General features: G+C 43.3%; 1 protein-coding gene across 4 annotated transcripts in view; it reads left to right on the top strand.

The window, feature by feature from the left end:
• Positions 1-19,302, top strand: part of ABCC5 (ATP binding cassette subfamily C member 5) — a 52,630-nt gene extending 33,328 nt beyond the window's left edge. For 3 of the 4 annotated variants that reach the window (XM_074834102.1, XM_074834100.1, XM_074834104.1), the window contains 15 exons: positions 928-1,030; positions 1,733-1,917; positions 2,981-3,127; positions 3,468-3,597; positions 4,141-4,294; positions 4,440-4,568; positions 5,752-5,938; positions 7,243-7,332; positions 9,650-9,839; positions 10,584-10,743; positions 11,781-11,859; positions 12,757-12,870; positions 13,941-14,105; positions 14,829-14,912; positions 17,469-19,302. In XM_074834102.1, coding sequence (XP_074690203.1) covers positions 928-1,030; positions 1,733-1,917; positions 2,981-3,127; positions 3,468-3,597; positions 4,141-4,294; positions 4,440-4,568; positions 5,752-5,938; positions 7,243-7,332; positions 9,650-9,839; positions 10,584-10,743; positions 11,781-11,859; positions 12,757-12,870; positions 13,941-14,105; positions 14,829-14,912; positions 17,469-17,528 — 1,977 coding nt within the window. In that variant the 3' untranslated portion in view covers positions 17,529-19,302. The remainder of the gene's footprint in view (positions 1-927; positions 1,031-1,732; positions 1,918-2,980; positions 3,128-3,467; positions 3,598-4,140; positions 4,295-4,439; positions 4,569-5,751; positions 5,939-7,242; positions 7,333-9,649; positions 9,840-10,583; positions 10,744-11,780; positions 11,860-12,756; positions 12,871-13,940; positions 14,106-14,828; positions 14,913-17,468) is intronic. The other variant, XM_074834103.1, reaches the window with a different exon arrangement.
• The last annotated feature ends 1,008 nt before the right edge of the window (positions 19,303-20,310 follow it).

Raw genomic sequence — 20,310 nt, 5'->3', positions numbered from 1 at the left:
GCAAAGGTAGCATTGTGATAAATGTACAGATATACAAGGTGCTTGGTGAAATTTTCTCCTAGGAGATATTAGTGAAAGAAGCAAAAGAATATCATGCATTACTCTGCATATCCTTTCTGAGGCATGAAGATTATAGTTCTGCCATTTAAAGATTAATGTAACGACAGCTAACATGAGATTCCCCAGTCTGCATGCTTGGCTGACCTTTGCTGTCTCTCTGTAAACACTAGCTCATGGAAGGGGTGTTAATTTGCATTTCTGATGGGATAAGAAGAAATGGGTAGTAACGTTAGATTCTCTGTGGTTTGACATGTTCAAGATGTCTCTTCTCAAGTAAAGTGTGGGAAGAGGACCCTGAAGATGCTGTGTAGGGGTTTCAGTTAAAGTGGGCTATCTCTGAACAGATAGTAACTTCCATTTGTGGGAAGATGGCTGGGTTTAGAACAGTAAGTGTGTGTGCAGTTTAGTGTTTGGGCATTTGGTGTCTGGAAGACCAAGTTAACCTGATTTTGTCTTTAGAGACGTTTCATGAGAGGTCTCCTGAGTGAAGTACTAGGGTGTTTGGGGAAAAAAAGCTTCTTAATGAAATTGTGAGTTATTTTTACAAGGGATAGAGGGATTGTATCTTTCTCTCAGTAATAGGGGTGTCAATCCATGTATGCACATAGCGTCACTGATTTTGGAAATTAACCTTGCACACTACCAATACAGATTGGTAGCAGTTCAGATTAATAGAGGAGGAGAATTTAATCTACCGGAGTTGGCAATCATCTGTAATAACAGCAAAGTTAATATCCTCCTTGATATGAATGCTAAGCTATTGAAAGCCTTTGTCCTTAGGAGGCAGTTTATAAAAAGTTTGGGTTCAGATATGAAAATGTCAAAGCAGATTACTTTGGTATGTTTAGTGTCATTGTTTTCCTACAGATTAATATAAAGAAGAACACAAACAGTTCATTGAAAAGACCCCAGGATAAAAGTACCAAAACAGGGTCTGTGAAGAAGGAGAAAGTTGTAAAGAAGGAAGAGGGTAACTATGTAATCAGATTTCTGGCTGTAATTATTTTATACACCAGTAAGCTCAAAACATTTGTTTTCAAAGTGTATTATGAGTGTACCTCTCAGGTTTTGAAAGCTGTCTCAAGTCCTGGTCAATCAGCGTGGTTGATAGGACACAGACAGTGGGCAAAGAGCATTCATTAATTCATTAAATATGTGTGCCTGCACAATGTTTTTAAGTTCAATCAGGCTGCCGCTGATCAGATGCCACTAGCACAAAGGAGCCTGTAGTACCCTGTCTCCCACACCACTGCTCCCTCCTATCCTAAGAGGGCAATGTGTATAGCTTGGTACTTGCAGAGTCCTGGGCAGGACATGGCATTTATGTATGAAGAATTGAAAGATGTGGCCTCTGTTTTGTGGTTCTCTCTGTTTAATGTTAACTTTGACCTTAAGCAGGGTTTAAAAAGCAATAGTGAGGCTGATACCAGCCTAGTATTTAAGTCTGTGCTGATTATACTTTTTCAGACATACCATGACGTGAATGATTCTGCAGAGGAAATGTGCCTTTTTGAAAAACAGTTTGAACCATTGAGTTCTACATATTAAATCTGTGTTTCTGAAAGTATCATATACAGTTTGAAAATTGCTATACTTTTGTTTGTTCACAAACTTACAGGAGTTTCACGGAACAGCTTTCTTTTCCTCACTCCCTCCTCCTCTTGTTTCACAGGCCAGTTGGTCCAGTTGGAAGAGAAAGGCAAAGGCTCTGTCCCCTGGTCTGTTTATGGTATCTACATTCAGGCAGCTGGAGGCCCCTTTGCATTCCTTGTCATCATGGCACTGTTTGTGCTGAATGTGGGCAGTACAGCTTTTAGCAACTGGTGGCTGAGTTTCTGGATCAAGCAAGGCAGTGGAGTAAGTAAATAGCTTTTCTAGTCTCTTGTGTCTGACGGGCAGGGGGATTGCTCTACTAGGCTAATCCCAAGCAGTCCTATGAGACCAAATGGTGCCTCCTAATTTAAGCAAGTTGTAAGGCTCCCCAGGAGGTGATCTCACTAGAGAGTCCATCTCCAAGAATGAGAGCTGCACTAATAAGAAAGATATAATAGCTCATGTGGTTTTATACTGCCCTTTTGTTCCTTGTCTTGGTTAGTCTAAGAAAAGGAAGTAAAAACGTGAGACGCCAACAAGCTGCAGGAGGAATTACTAATTTTAGTGCTGGTTTTTGTTTGAACGTGACCTTACATCTAACAGGATAATCTTGTTAAAGTATATGGTTTTAAGTCAATGACTTCTGAGAGTTGCTTTGAAGACTGTGATGAGCTGGGTTGGTTTGGGAGTTTTTCCGCTCTAAGGGTTTGATTGCAATTGTTCTTGCATCTAAAATTCAAATATAACTGCAAGCTTTTTTTTGGGTGGGGGTAGCAAACTATTAACCTCAGAGAAGAAATAATGAAGTACAGATGGCCAACAATATTAAAATAAGGAATGAGATCCTTAAACATACTTAACGGATTAAAAAAAAAAGAGAATGAATATGTACGATAGTGTGACAGTAAAGAATTTACTGCATCCTGGCAGAAAATAACAACCGCATTTGATAAGAAGACAATGTATCCAAGGTGAATATTACTGTGTAATAGGAGTGGTTGTATGCCAGTATCTGGTGGTGTTCAGAAGAACACAAGAAGTGATAAACATGAAATCAGATTAGGAATCAAATGAAGTAGGTATTGGGGTATTATTTTCAAAAATATTGTAGGAAAAAGGCCAAGGGCTACAAATCTGCAAGTCAAGTATCTCTGCTAGGGAGAACTTTCTGAAGTATTCGAAGATCACTGAAGTGCTTTATTTGAAGAAGAAATATCAAATATGGTGGGAGGGGACAGAGGGACAGTTAAATTCTACCACGTGTAATGTGTACGTGATTAATCCTTGTCTTAAATAACTATTCACTGAAGCCTTGAATTTTCTGCAGAACACCACCGTGACTTTGGGAAATGATACTGTCATAAGCAACAGTATGAAAGATAACCCTCACATGCATTACTACGCTGGCATCTATGCACTGTCTATGGCGGTTATGTTGATTCTGAAAGCTGTTCGTGGTGTTGTCTTTGTAAAGGTATGTGCCAACGCTATTGTTTTTCTTATTCCCCGCCTCCTCCTGCATGTCACTGTGGTTCTTTTAGTCACCTCCCAGGAGAGATTTTGAATGAGAGGAAGTCAGATCATGGATTGTGAGGTTTCCATAAGTCATCTCTTGGGGCTGTACCATGCTTCCCGTTAAACTTCTGCCCAAATTAATAGCTTCCTTCCACTGGTTGGAAGCACAGAATGCGAGAAAAAACTGTTACAGTTGGAGAGAGAAAATGAGCAGAATGTTTTGGTCTCTGGAGGGGGGCAGTGACAGGAAGGCAAACAAACATCCTTTCATAACACTGCAATGTTTTCTGCATTGTCAGGGAACTCTCAGAGCATCCTCAAGGCTTCATGATGAGCTCTTCCGACGGATTCTGCGTAGCCCCATGAAGTTCTTTGACACTACACCCACTGGGCGGATTCTCAACAGGTTTTCCAAAGACATGGATGAAGGTATCTCACTGTATGCACTGTGAATCCCACATTCAGACCTCTAAGTTACCTCCTTAATACTCTCCAGTCTCTTGCTGTTGGGGTGATTGTATCCTATATCTGTTGCCAAATGTGTACTTGTAATAGACAAAGCAGGAACTGGGACATACCTGGCTATGATTCTAGAAGGCAGCTGATACCTCAGGTCTGTTTATTCACTTATAAAGAAGGAAATGTGCTTTTGTACCTACAGACTGCACATGGACTCTTAGCAGGCTCTTAGCAGTTAATGAAGGGGTAACCTAGAGTTTCAGGGTGAAGTTGATGTGCAACAAAGGTGGTAATTAGATCAGAGCTGCATCAGGGCTCTTTCTGCAAATTGGAAAGACTACTAGCATCTCAGAAGATAAAAGCACCTCTAATGAAAATGTATGTTTTAAATTTGAATAAGCCATGAGAAATCACTGTCCTTGATGATGATGTACAGCTGGACTGAATTGCTTTATATAGGTTGTTTCAGCTTTCTGTACTCAAGATCTTCCTCCTTCCCTTCATCTTTTTCAGTTGATGTTCGTTTGCCGTTTCAAGCAGAAATGTTCATCCAGAATGTCATCCTTGTGTTCTTCTGTGTGGGGGTGATTTCTGGGGTTTTCCCCTGGTTCCTGGTGGCAGTGGGGCCCCTCATTGTCCTGTTCACGGTTCTGCATGTTGTGTCTAGGTAAGTGCATCAGCTGCTTCGGCTATAAGTAGAGATATTTGACCTGTTAGTAAGGACACAGGGTTCTTCAAGTATATATGCATCAATGGAGTGGTTGGCTTATGGTAGTTGTACACGTCACTTAAAAGTGCTTCTTTCCTTCCAGAGTCTTTATTCGGGAGCTTAAGCGTCTGGACAACATCACACAGTCTCCATTCCTGTCTCACATTACATCTAGCATCCAGGGTCTCTCCACAATCCACGCCTACCACAAAGGACAGGAATTTCTGCACAGGTCAGTCTAGATATCCATCTGAGAGTGGTGGAGCACACAGCAGGATGCAACAAGTTTAGAAAGATTTATTGATGGGGTCTATAGCTGATGGCATGCATTGGCTCTAAGAGTAAAAGTTACTTTTTGGGGATAAAAATGAGGGAGAAAAAGAAGAAGGGTAAGGGAAAACTTCTCAGTAGCCAGTTGGGAAGAACAGTGGTGGAACACAGTTTTCCATTGAGGTGGAAAACCTCAGTGTGCACATTGAGCTGTTAATCTGTGCACCTGTATAATTGGATAGCATTTATCAAGTATTTAAGTGATTGTTAGCCACCTTGTGCACTATGCTTAGCTTTCTCTAGTATAAACCAAAATCTGCAGAACATATGTTAGTGAGGGAAAGTGGGACATTTCTCACGCAAGTGGTAGTTACTTCCCATGAGAACCTGCCATAACAATGTCAGGGTTTTGCAGGTGCAAGGTCATGAGACCAACAGTGTAGGAGCACAGAGAAAATTGCCACAGCAGCTCTGGAAAGACGCTGCTACACCAGCTTAGATGAAAGGTTGCAGAAGTGCAAATTGCAGTCCCTTAGTATTGCTGGTGCTAGAGTACTAAGGCACTGCACACACTGTGCAACAGTGATTGGTGTAAAACTGAGTTGGATGATCAGAAAATGTAGTCACTGGCTTTGTGACTCTCTCAAGTGTCTCCCCTTAAATATCCTTTCTTGGGTCTGCAGTGTCAGGATTGTAAATTAAGTGGTTATTGATGTATTTTAGTGTTACCAGTCCTATCAAAACTTACCGTAACTTTACTTTTATACTTGTGTATAAAATAACATATATTCTGTGCATATTCTGACACACTGCTGCTGTTAACCATGAGCGTCCTATGGAAGGTCTCGCATAAGTGAAGTTGTAGCAAAAGTGTGTGTAATGTCCCTGAATTTTGATTCACTCCAGTATAACTCGTACACAGAATCTTGGTAATTTGACTTCTGAGAGTTTGAGCTAAGTAGGTATCTGACATTCAGGAAAGTTTGTAAACCCTGCTTTTGTGGCCTGGTTTGAAACTTTATGTCAATGACAGACTAGTCTTCCCACCCTGAATTCTGATACTGGAACAGGGGTTTAAGTAGCTCTGCTATTTGTAGAACATCAGGCTCGTGGAGGTCTCCTAACCTTTCCTGTATTTGTTTCAGGTATCAGGAGCTCCTAGATGACAATCAGGCACCATTTTACCTGTTCAGCTGTGCAATGCGCTGGCTAGCTGTACGGTTGGACATTATCAGCATTGCTCTTATCACAACCACTGGCCTTATGATTGTCTTAATGCATGGCCAGATTCCTCCTGCCTATGCTGGGCTGGCTATCTCATATGCTGTGCAGGTGAGTATGTCTACATACTGTATTAATTTCTTATTTAGTTATTGCTAATAAGTAACACACCACTGAAAACTTTCCTTAATGCACTAGAATGGAAAAAGATGCTGTTACCCCTTTTGGTAATGGAGGGGAAAGCAATTCAGTCAGGACCTTTTGCTAGCAGCCAAATTCCAAATTATGTGAAGCTAGGTGCTTAAGGCTATTGTTTTGGGTAGCTGCCTCTTTTTAAATGATGAAGTAGAAACTGTTTGAGGCTCTTTGTATGCTGCAAATTGCAATTTTCCTGGATATTTCCAGAAATTGGATTGATGGTACATCAGACATCTGACGAACTGATGTCTTAATGTACTGCCTGCAGTATGTTTTCACAGTGAACAGCATGCAGTGTTGCAGCTGTGCCGGTTAGACAGACTCAGGGCTCAGAATACTTGCTATTAGAGCTGTTGTTTGGCCTTTTCTGCCTCCTGGTGGTAGTAAGATGAAATTACAAGACTTAGACTAGTATTTAAAGCTGTGGCTTGTGGGAAACCTTTCTAAACTGCTGGCTTTACAAGTGATTAGTAAATTATGGTCATTTTAAAATTAACAATTAATTAAAATTAACTTGCGTTGGGCACCTTAGCTATATGGTGCCCAATGCCGAGAGTACTTGTATCAAATATCATAGAATCATTTAGGTTAGAAAAGGCCTTAAGATCGAGTCCAACTGGTAACCTAGCACTGCCAAGTCCAGCACTAAACCATGTCCCTAAACACCACATCTGCACGTCTTTTAAACAGCTCCAGGGATGGTGACTCAGCCACTTCCCTGGGCAGTGTGTTCCAATGCTTGACAACCCTTTCAGTGAAGAACTTCCTTCCTAATACCCAGTCTAAACCTCCCCTGGCACAACTTGAGGCAGTTTCCTCTAGTTCTATCACTTGTTACTTGGGAGAAGAGACTGACACCCACCTCACTACAACCTCCTTTCAGGTAGTTGCAGAGAGCAATATGGTCTCCCCTCAGCCTCCTTTTCTCCAGGCTAAACAACCCCAGTTCCCTCAGCTGCTCCTTGCAAGATTTGTGCTCTAGACCCTTCACCAGCTTCACTGCCCTTCTCTGGACACGCTCCAGCACCTCAATGTCTTTCTTGTAGTGAGGGGCCCAAAACTGAACACTATTCAAGGTGAGGCCTCATCAGTGCCGAGTACAGGGGGACGATCACTTCCCTAGTCCTGCAGACCACACTATTCATTAGGTTTGTCTCTTAATTCATTAATATACCACACCTCTCTAAATTTGTCTTTGTTTTCTCCCATCACTACAGTTAACAGGGTTATTCCAGTTTACAGTCAGACTTGCTTCAGAGACAGAAGCTCGCTTCACCTCAGTGGAGAGGATTGATCACTATATCAAGGTTGGACAATAATACATTCAACTGCCTGTTGTAAAATGTCTTGTTGCTTGTTATGTTGCTGGCGTAAGAGAAGAGCAAATCAGCCATAGTCTGCCTTAGTATAGAATGTATGTTTCTGATCTTGTAAACACATTAATGCATGTACTATAATACTGCAGAGTGTTGTACGAAACACGTATATAAGCACTGGCAGGATGAATGGCACAGGAGGTGGTAGGTAGCTAAGCCTACAGGTACCACTTGACTGGCATCACTGAAGTTACAATAAGACATTGCAAGTTTGCTGACGCTCTCGGTAGGGTGGAGGGTGTGAAAGGGGTAACTGGGAATTCAGTACAGTATTTTATAGTAAAAGGATGGTGTTCTGGCATCCTTCATTCCAAATGTAATGGAACTCCTTCATTTAAACACAGATAACTGTTTGTTACTTTATCTACACGAAATTCTGCTTCATCCTAATAAGTCTACTTCTTTTTTCACAGCTATCTTCTGTAATGTATATCTGTATGAAAACTCAAGGATTTGCTCTCATTGCAAACAGGAGAAATGTGTTAGGCTAAACAGGAGAATTATGCCAGGCTAAATGCTTAACAAGCTGCTCTGATTGCTCTGGTTATCTGTAACCCTTCCTTCATAATTAGGATCTGTGTATGCAGGACTGGGCATAGGTCAATGAGGAAAGTGTAGTGAGGAGAAGGCCTTCTACTGGGCCTGGTCTTTGAGGTGAAAGACTTTTTTACTTAACACATAATACACATTCCCTCTGAACTTTGGAGGGAGATATATATCTATTTGGTAAATCCAGGCTATGTAGTAGTTGACATTTGTAGAATTTTTTTTAGCCTGTGGATTTAATACTGAAGAGAAAAAAACCTGCCCACTCCCCTAGTTAAATAAATAAATAAATCCTCTTGTGGCATCTAAATAGAAAAATTCTGTGTATTGGAAGACTGGGTGACCACAAAAGCTGACAACTGTGTTCCAGACACTGCCTGGTATCTCTCGCTGGGCTGAGATGGGTTTATCACTGTCAGGCCTTCAGTGGCAAAACCTGTAGTTGTAGGCTGTTGGTTTTTTGTGTTAAAGTTACTGTCTATCATTTTATATCGCTATTAAGCAACACTTTCTGTGATTTTTCTTATTTGGATCTCTAGACAGCCATTTTATTATGAAACCGTAAAACTAGTTTGAATCTAAAGTGAAGGGGTGGGTGAGCAGTGAAACACTGTGCTGGTTCTGTGTCTTACCAAGTCCCAGGCTTGGCTTCTTTCAGTGCGAGCTCCGAGGTTCCTGTTATGAGCACCAAGCTCAAAGAATTGAAGCACTATTATAGCAGATCGCTGTTTTTCTCAAACCCTTGAGGTACAATTAATCTGCCTCTAACTAGATGTTGCAGATGTCCACAACTGACATAGTCCCCGTGGGATCTCTATAGTCAGTGTAGGAAGTGGGTATCTCCAGAGGACAATTTATTATCCATTCTAAGTGTTTATATTAGAATGAGAAAAATCACACTCCAGAAATTCTAGCTTCTTTGTGGTTACTATAAAGAAGTTGATGGGGCCTGGTTCGCTTGGAGATTCTTACTTTGTATGTGTTTAAAGTTACATGAGCTTAATCCCATGATAGGATTTCTGCCATTCTTTTAGGCTGCTTGTGCCAAATACGGGAAAGTGACTGTGGCTTCATTCTAAACATGCTATAAAAGCACATGTTTGACTTTTAGAGGTTCTGCTTTTCTGTTTAATCTGTGAACTGCTTAATGAGGGACCTATTAAGGAGCAGAGTAAAACAGTTGAAAGTGAGTAAGCTGGAAGGGGCCTGACAACTGACTCAGTGATTTTAATAGAACAGGAGAGAATGAGGAAGAGAAGGAAGAGAGTAGTGTTTGTACAGTGTGTCACGTGGGTGTTTTCTGTGTCAGAATGAACAGGCGTGACCCTGGCATGCCATACCAAATGAGACATGGAAATAGATCAGATTTTGCATCCAGAAGCATCAGTCTTTGGAGTGCCACAAAACTCAATAGGACTGTGCTCATAAATAATAGACCTAAAATATATTTTGAATTCCATTGATGAAAAACATTGTTGTGTAGAAGGACCAATGTCATTACTGAGGCAACAGGCAGGCAATAACAGTGTGGTCAATGTAACATAAACTTCTGAACCACTGGCCCACATCCAGCCACACAACTCATAAAACTGCCATAAACTGATATGGGCCAAGTCTGCAGGGAAGAACTGCTGCTGAAAGCTGCAACTGATAATTTTCCTTTCTGGAAACTGAACTAATGTTTGGGTTTTTTTTTTTAAAGACACTTTCCCTTGAAGCTCCTGCTCGAATTAAGAATAAAGCCCCTCCTCTGGACTGGCCACAGGAAGGTGAAGTTGTTTTTGAAAATGCAGAGATGCGGTACCGAGAGAACCTCCCTCTAGTACTTAAAAAAGTGTCCTTTACCATCAAACCGAAGGAAAAGATTGGCATTGTGGGAAGGACAGGCTCAGGTAAAGAAAAACACTTAAGCAGAGTTAAATTACTACTTTTACAGAATGGAAATGGAATACAGTGGGGCAGTCATATTGGTTCTCCTCTGTCTTTGTGTTTGAATAAATCGTTAATTGCATAGGGGTGGTCCAGCAGTCTCTCAGTGGTGGGTTCTGTTCATGTGCATAGATAAGCAGGATCCCTGTAAACAATAATGAAAACAAGTTTCCATTTACAGTAGAGGGATATCCTACTATACTTGAGCCAGTATGCTCATAATGTTTAACACCCCAAGCCACTTATCAGCACAGAATGCTGCCTACAGCATGCTCATGGCAGCTTATTTGACTCTCTTGGAAGTTTTTTATACTGAAACTGTGTCTAGGTTTGGCTCTAAGCTATCTCAGAAGTCTGTAATGCGAAGAATCAAAACCCCTGTTTGTGAGGTGACTTAAATTGACTCCAAAATGTAGTTTCTAAATAAGCAATTAGTACTGCTGGATTTGGTTTGCGTGGCAAGGTTTTTTTTGGTAGTGGGGGTTGGGCAGCACTAGTGGTGGCTTCTGTGAGATTAGGAGCCTACCCTACAATTGCTTTGAAGTTCAAATGCTGGACCCCAGCGTTTTACCAGCATTGTTTGCCAGGACTTTATGGTATTTTAAAACACTTTTCTTACACATGGACAGCTTTAAAATGCTTTCTCATCTCAAAGCTGCCATGACTCTGTAGAAACACTAGTATTGTTTTTCCTGTCTCATTTTTAGGGAAGTCTTCCCTTGGAATGGCACTCTTTCGTCTTGTTGAACTCTCTGGAGGCTGCATTAAAATTGATGGAGTGAAAATAAACGACATTGGTTTGGCAGATCTTCGCAGCAAACTCTCAATAATTCCTCAGGAACCTGTGCTATTCAGTGGCACTGTGAGGTTAGTGAGACCATAAGAAGGCAAGAAGGATGAAGTGGGCTACCAGCTTATACTTGAACTCAAATAGGTGGCTGGTGAGATGTTAGTTCTTGGGCATCCTACCTTCTGTTCTCTGGTTTTGAAACAAAAAAAGCACAGCTAGATGATTTTAGCTGGCCCAGTGCAGAACTGGATGTAATCATCCTCTATAAAAGTCTTGCTTTCCCTTTAGATTTGATTCAAGTTTTTGTATCTTCCATCTCTACCTTTTTGTTCTTTGGCTACTCTAACCGTAGTGTGCTGGGAGCATCTGATTTCCTTGGCAAGGACATTCTGTCAGTGGAAGGCTAGATGGGAATCTTCTGTCTGGGTGAATTAGCACACTGCTGTTTTGCCATTCATTGCTGATTAAAAATTCTGGTTATGTTTTCTGCTTCGCCAACTGTATCTTGGGCTGCCTCAAGAGAAGTGTGGCCAGCAGGTCGAGGGAGGTGGTTCTCCCCCTCTATCTTGCTCTTGTGAGACCCCCCCCCCCCCTGCAGTGCTGTACCCAGCTCTGGGGGCACCAACATCAGAAGGACACTGACCTGCTCGAGTGAGTCCAGAGGAAGCCACAAAGATGATCGGGAGGCTGGAGCACCTCCCCTGTGAGGACAGGCTGAGAGAGCTGGGCGTGTTCAGCCTGGAGAAGAGAAGACTCTGGGGAAACCTTATAGTGGCCTTCCAGTACTTAAAGGGGGCTACAGGAAAGCTGGGGAGGGACTTCATCAGAGAGTGTAGTGATAGGATGATGGGTAACAGTTTTAAACTGAAAGAGTGTAGATCAGATGTAAGGAAGAAATTCTTCCCTGTGAGGGTGGTGAGGCACTGGCACAGATTGCCCAGAGAAGCTGTGGCTGCCCCCTCCCTGGAAGGGTTCAAGCCCAGGTTGGACGGGGCTTTGAGCAACCTGGTCTAGTGGAAGGTGTCCCTGCCCATGGCAGGGGGATTGGGACTGGATTATCTTGAAGGTCCCTTCCAACCCAAACCATTTGATGATTCTGTGATTCCCCCTCCAGATCAAACTTGGATCCTTTCAATCAGTACAGTGAGGAGCAAATCTGGGACGCCTTGGAAAGGACTCACATGAAGGAGTGTGTAAGTACTGTGTGCCCTATGAGATACATGTTTGTGTTTTGGCTTCCAAACCATCATGTTTTGTAGCTACTTCAGAGACCTTTAGATAAAGCTTTTTCTTTGCAATTTTTCCCCCTCATTGTCTATGGTTTATGTGACTGATTTCCCTCCCCCCCCCCCCCCCCCCATTTTATGAGACTGATTTCCTTTTTTTTGAGAGCATGCCATATTTCAGGTATGTACTTTTTTAGTATGTAGCATAGCAGAGTGCTGCTTCATCACATGGACTCCTAGGATGTTAAAATATTTCAAGTGATGTTTTTTCTATGTGCCTTAGGTGTACATTCTGCATTTACATTTCTGAGTGTAAAGGTCACACATGCACGTTTATACTGAACTTAAAATCTGGCCTTGCTGCCATGACATTTCCAGCTCTTTTCTTCTAAGTCAAGTGGCATATATGGCTATGGTTCATAGGCTGCAGTAATTCCTGTAGGGACTAGATTCACTCTTTTCTCTTGGTGAGAAAGATTGTTGGGAGATCCGTATTCATGTTGACATGATTTTGTACATGGCATGCTTTTTTCTAGATATTAAATACTTTGTACTTAAGTCATTCCAAGGTTCCCTACTGAGATGATGTAGTTCCTTTAGCTTAGCCTTAGTGGTGTACTCATGAGCTATCACTGACTCTCAGGCATTTCAACTGGACTGAGCAGGTCTGATGTTGTTCTAGCATTAGTCACTTGTTACTTATTTCCCCAACAGACAGGGGGAGATGGACAGCAAAGTGTGACAGGTATTTTGGAACATGGACAAAATCAGATTTGCAGGAGGAGCAACTGTTTGTCTCATGCCATGGAGATACAAAAAGTCTGTGCAGTGCTCTAAGATTTTTGCCTCTGCTTTCTCACACAGGTTGCCCAGCTGCCTATGAAACTTGATTCGGAAGTGATGGAAAATGGGGAAAACTTTTCAGTTGGAGAGAGGCAGTTACTGTGCATAGCTAGAGCTCTGTTGCGTCGTTGCAAGGTGAGTGTAGTGATGAGAGAAATAGCTGGAGATAATGAACTGATAGGATTGAGCAAGTCTTTTTGTGCCAGATTCATTCTGTCAGAGGAATCACACCAACAATTATTGCAACGCAGAGAGGTGTAGGGTTAGAAAAACTAGTACAACATCTGTAGCCAGCAGCTAGCTCCTGAAATGTCCTGCCATCAGAAAGGTATTGCTTGTTAGTGTTAATAATAGTGTGTCAGACTGGCCTAATCATTTATTCAGTGTCCTGTTACTGGTGAGCACCAGATTGTTTACCTTCCACCTTTTTGTTAATGTCAGCCAAGTATTTTCCTTCTACATGGTGCTCCACTAAAATGTGGTCTTCAAGTGGAATTTGGGACCATGCTATCAATGCCAGCAAATTTAAAAGTGTTGCAGGAATGGAAGACAAATAGTAATTATGATGAGAGAGGACTTCTGGATTGAGATTGACCAGGATTTTAACATCCTTTTTTCTTAAACACGGCACACCATAGCATTTTAAGGTTCACTCTCCATCTGTTTTAAAGCCAGACTGCTCAGCAGAAGTTACTGCTCTCTGCAGTACCTGCACAAAACAAGTCTTGTTTAGCTTTGACAAGACACCACTCCAGATCGGTTTATGTCTGAGTCTGAGAGAAAGAGTAATTCTTTCCAGCGTAAGAAAGCTAGTATGCATAGTCAGTATTGACTCAGAAGGAATGTCACCACCAAGGATATGTCAGATTAATTTACCAGTAAAACTTGTATTTGAGATTTAGCTGCTGAATGTAAAACTGAAAGTAGTGGAAACTTGAGGCCCAGGTCAGAATCCGAACATCTCATGGCTCTAGGATGTGCCCATAAAATGCAAGTGTGGTCCATAGGGTAACTTTGTTGGAGGCAGTTACATAAAGAAAACTGAAAGGGTGCTTGTAAAAACTACCACTGTGACCACGGCATCCCTAAGGATTGCCAGTTGTGACAACTCTAGGTCATGGTAATTCTGCCCACTCTACATATTTTTATGTTCGGGGGGGAAAGTGTTACTGTGGGTGACAGCCAGGATTGTGTGCTGCTTTCAGATTTTGATACTGGATGAAGCAACAGCTGCTATGGACACAGAGACAGACTTACTGATTCAGGAGACTATCAGAGAGGCATTTGCAGACTGCACTATGTTAACAATTGCTCATCGCCTGCATACGGTACTGGGCTCTGATCGGATCATGGTGCTAACACAAGGACAGGTAAGCAGAAAGACTTTTATAGCTGCAGTTCCTGTTGCAGTCTGGTGGTGCCATATGTACAGGCTGAACTGAAGGAACAGCTGGTATTGCAGGGTAGAAAATCTTCCATGTTCATTCACATCCTCGGTAATAATAATACAACAGAATCAGTTATTGCCTGACTGTGACAAGATCAAAGAGGGCAAAATTTCTTCTACACCCCAAGAAAGTACCATAGAATAATAGTCTCTCTTTTAAAAGTGTTTTTAGAACTCCCTTTGTAGGTTAATTCTGAGACGGGTAATAATATAAGCGTCTCTGCTGGGGCTCAGTGGCAGTTTCCCATTACTTTCATGAAGACCTCTGCTATCAAACAGGCAATGAGAGATCCTTTACCCACTTTTCAGGCTTCCATGTGAAAGCCATAAACAGTTAAACCAAATGTAAGAACATTTGGTAAGGTTTTTAAAGGTAGAGATGGCAAAAACCCATAGCATCTGCCTCTGCCAGCACTACCAGAGGTTGTTTCCTGCTGGGTAGTTCCAGTGTTTGTCTGAGCTAATTTGAAACATCCCAGGTTACAGTATGTACGCATAAATGTGCATACTTTCACCACCTGTTGTCTCATCTAAAGCCAAATGCCATGTTGTGGCTTCTTTACCTCCATGTCACAAGTCTGAGGGGTGGGAATCCCTTTTCTGCTGTTTTTTACTGACATACTTTACCTGCCTCGTTTGCTTTTAGGTAGTGGAATTTGACACGCCGTCTGCCCTTCTGGCCAATGAGAACTCGCGCTTCTATGCTATGTTTGCTGCTGCGGAGAACAAGGTTGCTGTCAAGGGCTAAAATTCAGGGCAAAGTCACTTTAATTTTGGAGAGCTGCACTCCCTGCCTGTGGCAGGCCAGCTCTTCTTCCTCCTCCTCCTTCAAGCAGATTATTGCCTTTTCATCGTTTAATTTTTAGCACAATGTGTCAAGTCAGAGTTTTTAAAACCATGTCAGAAGAATTCTTCATGATTTTATTATTGTATTTATTCCATAATCATATTACTAATTTTTGTTATTAAATGCACTCTACAAATGGCTCAGGGAGCCATAGTTATAAATGTATCAGAGGCCTATAATGAAGCTTTATACATGTAGCTATATCTATACATAATTCTGTATATAGCCTATATTTACAGTGGAAATGTAAGCTGTTTATTTTATATTAAAATAAGCACTGTATTAATAACAGTGCATATTCTTTTCTATCATTTTTGTACAGTTTACGGTACCAGAGATCTGGCTTTGTTATCGGACTGTATTAGACACCATTTTGTCTTTTACAGTTGGTCTTTTCCTAGTGCCGGATTTTCTGCGTGTCTGAGTGAAGTGAAGCTTTGCAATAGTGTCCTTTATTGTCACATCTTTGTTGTCTAGCGCAGGGGAGAAGAGCTCTGTGGTGTAACTATTGCATTGTAATTTATCAAAGCTATTTGGAGCATCGCTAATGTTCACCATGGCAGCAGCTGCTGCTTCCCATGATGCGTTCCCAAAGCAGGGGTTTTAGTGATCTCCTGAGTGGAGAACCACTTCTGGGTCACGTTAAGGCCTCGTATTTTCTCAGTGTCCTGATACCGTATTTCTTACTGTATCAACGGGGTTTATTTTAATGCAAGCAAGCCCAAGCTCCTCCTGCTTCGCTGATTGAACACAACCAAAATCTAACTGTTTGTGGAATGATCTGTACAAATTAATCGTAAGGTTCAAATCATACCCTGTATGCTAGCAGGAAAGCCTTCTCAGAGTTGCTTCAGCTGACTGACTCCTTTATCTTGAAGCTGCTAACACTCCTCAGAGGTTTAGGTTGGCTGTCATTGGCATGGGTAACACTAACTCTTTGTTCTGCTCACTTATACTAAGGTTAAATAACATCGATATTTCCTGTTTCTTTATTGCACACTTGTTAAGGAAACAGTCCCCACCCCACGTCTTCTGGAACTTTAAACAGGTTCCTGTTGATCAGGATGTAACACTGGTGTAGGACATCATTTTCTTACTGTAAAGAGACCTACCTCAGGTTACTAGGTCCTGTGTAGTACGTTGCCATGATCACTGTACACCATCCCTGTTTTACGGGACCTGTGGCCCAGGTGGGCACGGTCGCTCCTATAATAGCTGTGACTTACTGAATGGTCAGCGTTGCATGTCTTTGTCAACTTGGACATTTTGTAGCCTTAGCATGTTTGCAAAATGTCTCATTGAGGCAGAAATCTGAAAAGTAAATAAAACTATTTTGGGTTTTGTAAATTTTATTGGCGTAAGTGGTTTGTTTCAGGCACATAAATCACTTCTCACCTTTTTGAGCCCTGGGGGACAGTTTTTGCAGGCTTTTTTTTCTTGTCTGTGTGCCATGGACTGATCTCTCTTCCTTCAGAGTGGAAGTGTTTTTTTAAAAGTGTAGTGGGTAATTTTTGTGCCCTCCAGCATGGGGGTGGCTTGCAATATATGTATGTTTATGTTGAGTAGTACAGGGAGTAATAATTTATAGTGCAAGTATTCAAGCCAAGTAGCAAGGGGGGGGATGTCAGATGCAACACAGAAGATCCTCCTTAGGCTCAGATTTTTTCCACTTTACCTGCAAGCGTTACTGTTTATACTGTGACAGGACTGTGAAGTTACAGCAACAAGCATTTCTATCTACCACTACCACAGGCAAATTATGGCATTAACGGAGCTTAGACTGTAGCTTGAAGACAGCACAAAAAGCGTCATTTGTTGTAGTTGTTCTTTAGTAACTCTTGTCCTAAGCAAGAATTAACTGGCACAGATCTTACCCCCCTCACAGGCCTCGACCCAAGCTTACTCTATGTCAGGGACTGGCTGCCATTTTGCTCAGTGTTGCTCAATTCAGCTGTATGTTGTGGTGAGGCAAGGGACAGGTAATAGTACACCTCTCTCCAAAGAACACCCTGCTAAGTGGGGGTGTGTGTCTCTTTTGATCAGAAACTGGGGAGAGGCAAGAAGGGAGCAGGGGTGATAGGCCAAAGAGGTAATTCTCTGCTTCTTCCCTAAAAGGGGAGTTGGGTAGAACGTGAAGATGAAGGCTGAATACCTTAAGGGGAGAGGGAGGGAACATGAAATGCATCTGCCTAAGACTGGTTAAAACAGTTCAGTCAGTTGTCATGTGCAACTCTGTCAAGGACAGGATTGACTTGGGCCCTGCAGAACTGAGTTTACCCCAAGAACTTCAGTATTCCCCTTGAATAAAAAAGGCTAATGTACCTAGTTCTTAAGTGCCACTGGGGTCAGAATGTGGCTTCATTTTGCAGCTAAGGCTGAGCTAATGGCAGTCTGGGCAAAACGGGAGCTGTCCTGATCTTGTCCTCCTTCTTCTTCCAGGCTGGGAGTTCCTTCCACTTTCCCGATGCCAGCACTGGCTCTTGCCTGGTCCAGCAGTGACCCAGTTCAGAAAGCTAACTTGCAGAAAGTTCACCCTCCAAAAGCAGGAATGCTGTACAAAGAAGGAGACAGGAAGGCACACCTGGAAGGGAGGTGAAGTGGGGCTGCTCTTTTCAGTAGGTGTCAACTGTAACACTAGCATAGGTATGAGAGGAAACTGCGCTCGGGATTCGTTGCACCGAACTGCTGCTTCCCAGTTACACTCTCCTAAAAAGGTGAAAACTTCCCTGTTGCTTCAGCGAGCTGAAATAGCTTAAAAAGGTGTCAAACAAGGGCCTGTGATGGAGCAGGCGAACAGTCATCTGTGCACAGCAGGGATTAGCCAACCATTTTGTCAAACCTTAGCTCCAGCACTGTTACTTTGGAATTAAGGAGATACGCTGCCAGAGGGAAATGTTCTTTCTGCTGTAATCACTCATCTGCTTCATTTGGCACTTGTCTCGCAGACAGTACAGAAGTATTGCTTCTCACATGGGTAGTAGTAATTTTTTTACTGGCTTTCGTCCTCAGTCACAGGAGCAAGCCTGGCCCAGGGCCCTGTCACTGAAGCGGAAGGAAGAAACATCAATATTTACAAGTGAGACTGAAATATCTGTATCTTTGAAGCATTCTACAAGAGGTTGATGATGACGGGAATTTTCAGGAATCGGATCCTGCTTTAGAATTTATAGTGTGATATCCCAGAGAAGACTTCATCCTGCAAGGAGCAGAATAAGACTGTGGGATTGGGACAGAGGCTTTCCTTAAAGAGATCCTACCCAAAATAGCATGGAGATAACACGTCCCTCTTAGCATACAGCAAAGGCTGTGGCCTGAGACCGACAGGTGTGCAACTTGAGAGAGATTTGCCTGGGATAACTGGTTTGTTGTATTACCCTCAGGAATTTCAGTTGCATCAGTTTTGCTTATTCTGTCCAAATGCAGTGAGTGCAGCCAATACTGATTTATTATCATAAGCTTCAAGACTCTTAGAGAGAATGTGTTCTTGCTCATCTCCTCTATCTGTGAGCAGAGACGCATTTACTTGGGACTTCAATCAAAACACAGGTAGGATTCTTCTAAAATTACCCAAGTGCAATTAGATCAGTGTAATTAAGTCCAAAGTCAGGCCCCGAAGTTATGCTAGCTTGAATGCCTGAGGAGACTTCACCATTGCCTGCAGTGAAGATCATACAGGGTCAGATCCTGAGGTTGCTGGGGCTGTGGTCTGCATGTTATCCCTAGATGAAAGCCAGAGGGAGATCAAGCAGTCTTAGTACCTCACTGGGAACAAAGTTTGAGAAAGCACAGTTATTTCAAAAGGCAAATGGTATGAGTGATAGGACGTATTGGAAAGGATAAATGCAGAAAAATTGATTTATAAAAGGAGGATGTGGCAGGACAGAAAGTTTCTCTTAGAATGGGATAGAGCAAAGACAAAATTGCTTCTTGAAGGTGCTTCAAAAGAACACACTGAGAAGATGCAGGGTGGCTGTAATGCCCTCGTCAACCAAAGAGCTTTCCTGAACGCTGCCTTGTTCTTTTTTACTGCAACTGTTTTACTATATATAAGCAGTCACACAAAGGTTTTCTTTATAGTCCCAGCTTCAGGTCAGTCTAGGATAATACTGTGATTTGGTTCACCCTTGGTTCAGCTGGTGACAATTCTGCCTCGAGTGTGACGGTAACAGTGGAAACTCAATTGGAACTTGGTGCAGATGCTGCTGTCACTGAGGCTTGGGAGACTTTTAGAATGCATCACTGTGGGTTCATTAAAGTCACAACCATGTAATAAGTGTTCCTGTGTCATCCGAAATATGTGCCTTGGAGGCTCATCAGGCGGCTGAGGTAGGCAAAGCGTAACAGTGAAAATAACTTACGGAGGTGTCACCACATGGGGCAGAGAGATTTCCTGTACACCCCTCTTGGGCGGTGTGGAGTTCAAATCACAGTTACTTCCAGCACACCTCCTTCCTGTCTCCTACCACTGCCATGCAGAGAAACAAGCGCTTGTATAAAGATGATAATTTTGTGGTTTCTGTCCTTTCCAGTTTAGGAAGGCAGCAGGGGATGGTGTGTGATTGATTGCCTCGAGCGCTGGGGAAGAGTGAAGCACGTTCTGGGATCTGGGGGCAGTTTGGAGTGAGTGTTGGAGGCAGCAATGACGGGCAGCCAGGGTGGGAGGAAAGAGATTAAAAAAAGGGGGTGTAGGGGGTGCTGGTAGAGGGAGGCTATTTAGGGTTTGCCTGTGAGCTACGTGTGAGGAGTGGGACCAGGAACAGGATGGAGGAAGCCAAAATAGGTACCAGTGGGATGAGGGTGGGTGCATCAGCCCTGCTGGGAGCCGTGGCGTGGAGGGGTTGGGGCTTTTGTTTTGGAATCGGGGAGGGGGAAGGTGAAAAACGAAGCACTGAGGCTGTGCGGAGGCGGCAGGGGCTGCGCCAGGGCAGGAGCGAACTGAGCGGGGCGTTGTGGCCGTGCCGGTGGCCGTCCCCAAAGCCGGAGCAGCGGGGATCGGCGTGTCCGGGGCCAGACAGCGGGGCTGGGGGTGCCTCGCGTGGGGACAGGAGCGGAGCGCTGGGGGTGTCTGTCTGCGCCGGCCCGTTTTAAGCCGCCCAGTGGAGCGGGGGCTCCAAGAGCGGGGTGGAGCCGCGGGTGCGCGGGGCTGCGCCCGGGGGCCAGGCTGCCCGTCCCAACGCTGCCCGCGGCCGGTCCCGCGCAGGCGGGCGGGGCCCCGCGGTGCGCGCGCAGCCGGCGGGCGGGGCGGGGCGGGGCGGGGCTGCCCTCGAGCGCCCCCCGCCGT

This window comes from Strix aluco, chromosome 9, assembly GCF_031877795.1.
Source record: "Strix aluco isolate bStrAlu1 chromosome 9, bStrAlu1.hap1, whole genome shotgun sequence".
Lineage (NCBI taxonomy): Eukaryota > Metazoa > Chordata > Aves > Strigiformes > Strigidae > Strix > Strix aluco.
This window is presented reverse-complemented; position numbering and strand designations above follow the sequence as displayed.